The sequence below is a fragment of the Scardinius erythrophthalmus genome (assembly GCF_964197995.2).
Source record: "Scardinius erythrophthalmus genome assembly, chromosome: 11".
Lineage (NCBI taxonomy): Eukaryota > Metazoa > Chordata > Actinopteri > Cypriniformes > Leuciscidae > Scardinius > Scardinius erythrophthalmus.
Window position 1 is genome coordinate 42565653 of NC_138231.1, and position 7205 is coordinate 42572857.

The following is a 7205-nucleotide window of genomic DNA, read 5'->3' on the forward strand; positions in this document are numbered from 1 at the left end:
TATTTGCTATATTTGTTTGGAATGATATTTGCATCATCTGACCAGTGTGAAAGCAGTGTGTGGTGATGTCCAGGCTCTGTCGTCGGCTCATGTGTGGGAGAGAGCTCATCAGTACTCCTGTGATGACGCGCCCTGCACCTCAGTCGTGTGCAGAAGCCCTGAGATAGTGTCCGTGGGGGAAGACGGGCGAGTTATTCTCTACAAGGCAGATCACACCGAAGTCGTGCGAGTTATTGGTGAGTGTTTTGTGGCTTTCTTTGTATCACAGACATTCGAGGTGCACAGAACTGAGAATCTCCCACGATTCTGAACAGACAACTGAACAAAATAACATGGAATTTTCTAGAGGTTCTGACAAAATGTTAATATCTGCACTGCAGTGTATTTAAAATGTTTAATTAATCTAAATGAATCATTGTTTCTTCTGTTGAGCACAAAAGATATTTTAAAGAATGTTGGTAACCAGACCGGCGTTGACGATAGCCATTGACTTCCATAGTATTATTTTTTTTCCTGTCAATGTATAATTTAATTACTAGGGCCCTATAAATTCCGTTTTATTTGTTCCCAAATTCCGTTTTATTTTTTCCCAAATTCCATTTTAATTTTTGGGAATTAAGTTTTTTTTTTTTTTTACCCTTTACTGTTATTTTAGTCGTAAAAAGAGTGCTTTTAATGTTAATGATTAAAATGTACACAAATAAAATAGGAATGACCTTAAATTTATTGAGGTAACAAACATCACATTTACACAGTACTTTTCAGTAACAACAAAATATGAATGGTAATGAGCTTTATACTGTATAGTGGGAGAATAGGGTTGCATTGACAATCCAACACAATGGGCAGCACATTGAACACATTTTATAAGTGGTCAGAAACTTGTAAATAACTCATGAACGAATAAAGTTACGTTGAAACCAAGCACACCATTGTTTTTCTTGTGACATTACCAATAAGTTTGATGTGTCACATGGCCCTCTTCCTATTGAAAAAACAAAAGTTGTATCCAAGATGGCCGACTTCTAAATGGCCATCATGGTCACCACCCATCTTGAGGAGTTTGCCCCCTCACATATACTAATGTGCCACAAACAGGACTTTAATATCACCAACCATTCCCATGTTATTACGGTGTATCCATATAAATGGCCCACCCTGTACATTTAAAGTGCATCAAAAACAAGGCAAAATACAGCAAGTAGGGCCTAGGGTTGTGTCGCCCAGATTTGCTTCCCCCGGTTTACGTTTTCCTCAGACATACGTTTTACTCCCACACAAAAACAGAATTTTATTCCAAATATGTAAAATTTCGCGAAATTCCTCGTTAATTTGCCAATTCCGCGATTCCGTCCGCTATTCCGTGATTGCGGAAATTATAGGGCCCTAAATTACATTTGACCTTCAATGCAATGTGTTTTGAATCATGCAGTTAGGACTAATAGCATCATGTTATTGTCTTTCAACAGAAAATGCAGATAGCAGTACGATTCATGCCGTGACGTTTCTGAGGACGACTGAAGTTCTCACTGTGAACTCCATCGGCCAGCTGAAGATGTGGGACTTCAGACAGCAGAGCGACAGTCCGGCACAGATTCTCTCTCTGTACGCTTCACTCTCACGAGATTAAGGAAACATATTCAAATTATTCTTCGAATAAAAACTGCATTCTTTTGAATTTCGGGAAAACACATCCGTTCACATCAAAGTAGAAAAAGAAATATTATTTTGCATGAAGAAATCGCTTATTTTTAGGACCACTGAGTCATTTTCATTAATTTCCATGTTTTCATTTGCGCAATGTAAAAAAAAAAACACTCAATAGCCTCACTCACAAATTACTGCATTACATTTTACAATTAATTTTAAATTAACATTTATACTTTAATAATTTTTTTTTTTTAATGTTTTAACTTTTTAAGATAAGAAATTGCTTATTTGCCAGCATTTCGAGTCAGTCATATCAATATCAATAAGGCCTCGTTTACACTGCAGGTCTTGATGCCCAATTCTGATTTGTTACATTTATCCGATTTTTCTGACCGTCCGTTTACACGTTCTTTCAACTGTGACCCATATCCGATTCATGTGTTTACACTTGCCATACTCTCTGAAACATCACTCATGCTTAAAGGGTTAAATCATCTTGCACAGATGGGCGGACGCGAAATATGCTTGATGCTAGCTCTGCGATATACGCGAAGTTCGCCAAACATCAGCATGATTATGAGGCGGAGGAGGACGAAAAGTGCCATCATTGCACATGTGCTTCAGTTATTGTGTGTGAGAGAGATCTCAGGACTCAGGAGCATATTGTGTTTAAATATTGGCTTTAACGAGGAGCAGTGGGTCCGAAATTTTGTTGTTCAACATGTTGTGTCAACGTGTGTCCACATTCCTCTCCTACGATGACACAATGTTTTGTCAGGCCATCCGTCCCTTTGCAGAAGCGCTTTGGGGTTTCTCTCGTTATTAAACTGCGGAGACGTTGCCTAATGCCTCAGAAAACCTGATCTGCCTGCATGACAATCGCATTGGCACATATCCGATTTATTTCCACATATGAATGAGGCCTGAAACCGATCTCGAAATATCCGAATGCATGCGTTTTTTCCCTGTTTACACTGTCATAGAACACATCCGATCTGTGTCACATATGAGCAAAAAATCGGAATTGGGTCACATGTCACTGACAGTGTAAACGAGGCCTAAGTGGCCCAATTTATCTGAATTCACTCTAGAAGATCTGAAAGTTAGACCATAAGCTGGTCTCTTTTCTGTTATCTTATTCTCTTTTCATATATGTTGTGTTCATGCAGCACCGGGGACAGAGTGCCCTTGCACTGTGTGGATAAACACCCAAACCAGCAGCACATAGTGGCCACAGGAGGGCAGGACGGGATGCTGTGTATCTGGGACGTGAGACAGGGCAACACGCCCTTCTCTCTCATCGAGGCCCATTCAGCAGAAAGTCAGTACCCTTTGAATTACACAACATATGCTTGAGTTCTGTAAACACACATACTAGACGTTCAGAAAAATGAACTTATTATCGACATGAAATGAAAATTCACCCTATTTTCTGAATGCATGTTATATATCTTCTTTGTGAACAGTGCGCCCGTGCATGTGTTTTCAATTGTCAACTCTGTTTCTCTGTTAATCGTTGCGACAGGATGGAAATAAATAATTAACGTTAGCCAATCACGGAGTTGATCATAGCCAGTGCTAATACTTAACGATTTTTGTGCTGTTCCAGCACCAAGTCCAAGCCTGTTCATTTACACACACAATGTAATACCAAATGTATCATTTTAATCAACAGTAAAAAATTTGTATCGTATTGTGCAATATATTTGTATCGTACAATATCGTATTGTGAGTTCAGTCTCGTGATATGTATCGAATCGTGACATCAGGGTATCGTTACACCCATAATAAAGAGATAGAGATATAAAATAATATTAAACAAATATTACACAAAATATTACTGTAGGAATGACCTTATTCATGAATTCAGTTTGGTCTTAGCCAGTTTAAAAATGAAAATTTGCAAGGAATTGGTATCATTAATTAGAACAAATGATGACATGACACAGTCCATTTTCTTTTGTTCTAATTAAAGATACCAATTGTCCTTCAAATTTAAAGATGTCGTGGAAAATCCCAAAGAATACTTTACTCCTCTAGGGTCTGTGTATAATGAGTGTGAAACGAATTTCGTTATCACCGTAGTACCCGCATACTGTAGACGCACAGCATGATTGTTCAAACCGCACGTACACTGTACGCACATGCGCATTGATTTCTTTCTGCACTAATTAGAAAAAACTGAATAAATGGAAAAGACAGAAACGCATGCGAGCTAAAACAGCAATGAATGGCTATGTGGATGAGAGATTGTGCGAGGAGGTCTGAAAGAATCCGCATTTACTCTACCCTAAAAGATTATAAAGATGCGGGGTGAGAGATTGCCCAGGCACTGGTAGTGCAAGTTGTCGTAATGCGCATGTGTCGTCTGCTTGTGTGTATACTTTGTAGAAGTGTGTAAAAGTATACTTTGGGCTTAAATGTTACAAACCTGATCATTCAGTAACACTGGCAGTGATTTTGATCTGTTTTCTACAGTGTGGGAAGTACATTTCCATCCATCAAACCCCAATCACTTGTTTACATGCTCAGAGGATGGGTCTCTGCTACACTGGGAGACGACTTCGGGATCAGACATGAGCACACTCCTACAGAGTAAGCCAACACTCCTTCACATCTATTATAATAATGAGAATTCTATATATATCTGTCTGTCTATCTCTGTCTAATTTTTAGCTTAAATATTAGGTAACAGTTTACGATAAGGTTCATTAAGTTAACATTAACCTTAGTTAACATGAACTAAGCATGAACAACACTTCTACAGCATTAAATTAGTCTTATCATTTCAATTTTATTTACTTATATATTATTAAAACTAAGATTGTATTTGTTAACATTAGTTAATTCACCGTGAACTAACATGAACAATGAACGGCTGGATTTTTATTAACTAAAATGAACAAATAAATACTGTAACAAATGTATTGCTCATTGTTAATTCATGTTAGTTAATACATCAACTAATGAACCTTATTGTAAAGTGCTACCAAATATTTTAATAAATTGGATTCCTATCTGATTTAGAATGCATGTTGCATTTACACTTCGCCACATAAATGTATCTCTAAACTTAAGTGTTGCGATTGGTCTACCGCTTAGATAACCCGCGTCAGTTTTGCCATATCAGTTAAGAGTCCAATAATAACAGTCAAGAAGAACAATCTGATCAACCCGAACCACCTTCACAAGCACGACTTGTGCTGGACATTTCACAGTGGGAATTCTTTCATTTATACACCTTGCATTTCAGATGTGATGTTATAACATCTAACCTGCATCAAATTGCATGTTTCAGAAAGCGGTCATTAGAGAAATGGTGAGAGCAAAAGGTTGTGGTTGTGTACTGCTGAGTAGGGTTGGGCATTGTTTGTGTTTTTTTATACGATACTGGTGCCAAATCGACACTTTTAAAATGGTACTGGTGCCTGAACCGATACTTAAAAAAGTGACACAATATGATGATGGATGAGACTAAAGAATGGCTTTTTTATTGATTTTTTTTTTTTTTTTTTTTTTTTTAATTGAACAATATATTAAAAGTTTAAAGTATACTTAAATATATAAATATGCATAAATTCACAATAAAACCTAAGCCAACTAACCCAACTACAATAATTTAACACCAAATAACAGTTACAGTACTAAAAACAGGCATTAGTAGAGGAATACAAGTAACCGTGATATTAACATTTTTGTGTATTGAATGTTAAATAAGTGAATAGTGATAACAAGACTGTGTTCATCATGGTGATTATGCGGTCTGTGTACCTGCGTCTGTCCTTCAGGTCAAATCATATATTCATCAACAGCAACAAAAAAAGTTTGCCATGTCCAAGGAAAGCGAAATCTTTGTCGTATCATCCTTTTAACATTTAAGGGTATTTCCCATGAATGGCGTCAGTGCTGGTCAATTCATTAAATACCTATCGGACATATATCATTGTATTGTATTGTATTGTATTGGATTGTACATATTATAAATCCAAAAGCAAAACCGAAAAAAGAACTATAAAGGGAGTGAAAATGGCAAATGAGCTAATGATTGCTCCTCTGCAGACATCTACTGGTTATAGTCTACATATTAAAAGTGTTTTCCACCAGGTGACAGAAGTCCTCCACTAAAGTGTGGCACATTTTCTATGTTATCTCCATGCATGAAAATCAGAAATGTAGATCATCTTTAAAGTTAATTTGACTGCTCAAATGTAGAGTTAAAAAAATAGTGTTTAAATCATTACGCTTGTTGAAAAAAAATATAAAAAAAATGTATCCACATATTGCCAAACTAGAAAATCACAGTAATATAAAGTTTGTCTATATTTTTATGAATATTAGCTATATCCAGCTTGGATGATGTACTCGACACTATCAATGGCACAATAAAGAAAACAGCTGAAGAGATAATTGGCCTTAGAAGACATAAAAACGCTCCTTGGATCACAGATGAAGTCCTCTCGCTGGGTGATGAACGCCGAGATGTGGGCAAAAGGAAGAACAACAGCATTCTGTCTCCAGATCTCTTCAATATCTATCTGGAGCACATTAAGCGAGAGGCACTTAATTGGTCTGGAGAGGCACGGAGCATGTGTAAACAGCAGCACATTTAACAACTTACCATTTGCCGATGATATTGGTCTCTGACACAATTACGTAGACAAAAAGAGGACGTCCAAGAACAACGTGGATGTCATCAGTGCTGGCGAGATACGACGTTGGACAATAAGTTCTAATAAGAATTGCGCAAGATAGAGACAGATGGCGTTTAGCCTCGACTCATCCGAGAGCCTATGTTGAAGTGCAATAAACTGCAAGATAAATAATAATTAGCTGTTTATTTTAAATGATAAGAAATTCATTCAATATTCAGGGATTGACCTGATAGGTAGTGTAGAACTGTACTTGTTTTGTTTATTGTATTTTTTTATCTTCATATAATTTTCTGTTTCCTGGTTTGTTTCAGGGGGCTGGAACAGCAGGGTCATCTCGCATAGTGCCGTTCCACAAGCAGGGGAGAATGACTCAGTGGTCAGCGCCTGGCTTGCTGGGGACTCCAGCAAAAATAGACTGGAGGCGACTCATATGCTGCCCAGCCAGACACTGTCTGTCAACAGTCTTGATGTGCTTGAGCAGTGTTTAGTATGTGGGACTGATGGGGAGGCTGTGTACATCCACAGACAAGTTCCTGTTTGATCACTCGCCTAAAATGAGAATGCTTGGAATATTTTTATATATTACATTTCTTTGTTCAATTGATTAAAACTAAAGAATTAAGTCATTAAAATTGCATTGTGTACAGTCTTTGTTTCACAAAAGTTATGTTGAATTACTCATAAGTTTTGGATACAATGATAGGGACATAATAAATGTTTACCATATTTCTTGCAAAGTTACTTAATCTAGAAGTAGTTTATTAAAAGCCAATTTTTTACTTTGATGTTGAAATTATTGCATTAGCTTTGTAGAGCTACGATAGTAAGTGTTATCGTATGGCGAAGCCTTATGTGCACCTCTTCGAAAATGTAATAATGCATTGCATTTATGCAGACCACAAC

At 37.1% G+C, this 7205-nt stretch overlaps 1 protein-coding gene across 2 annotated transcripts in view; it reads left to right on the forward strand.

Annotated features, from left to right (window-relative positions):
• Positions 1–6948, forward strand: part of nup43 (nucleoporin 43) — a 10153-nt gene extending 3205 nt beyond the window's left edge. Inside the window, exons 4-8 of one of the 2 annotated variants that reach the window (XM_081379524.1) lie at positions 74–236; positions 1470–1605; positions 2820–2971; positions 4129–4245; positions 6614–6948. In XM_081379524.1, coding sequence (XP_081235650.1) covers positions 74–236; positions 1470–1605; positions 2820–2971; positions 4129–4245; positions 6614–6843 — 798 coding nt within the window. In that variant the 3' untranslated portion in view covers positions 6844–6948. Of the gene's footprint in view, positions 1–45; positions 237–1469; positions 1606–2819; positions 2972–4128; positions 4246–6613 lie in introns of both variants that reach the window. The other variant, XM_081379525.1, reaches the window with a different exon arrangement.
• Positions 6949–7205: the final 257 nt, after the last annotated feature.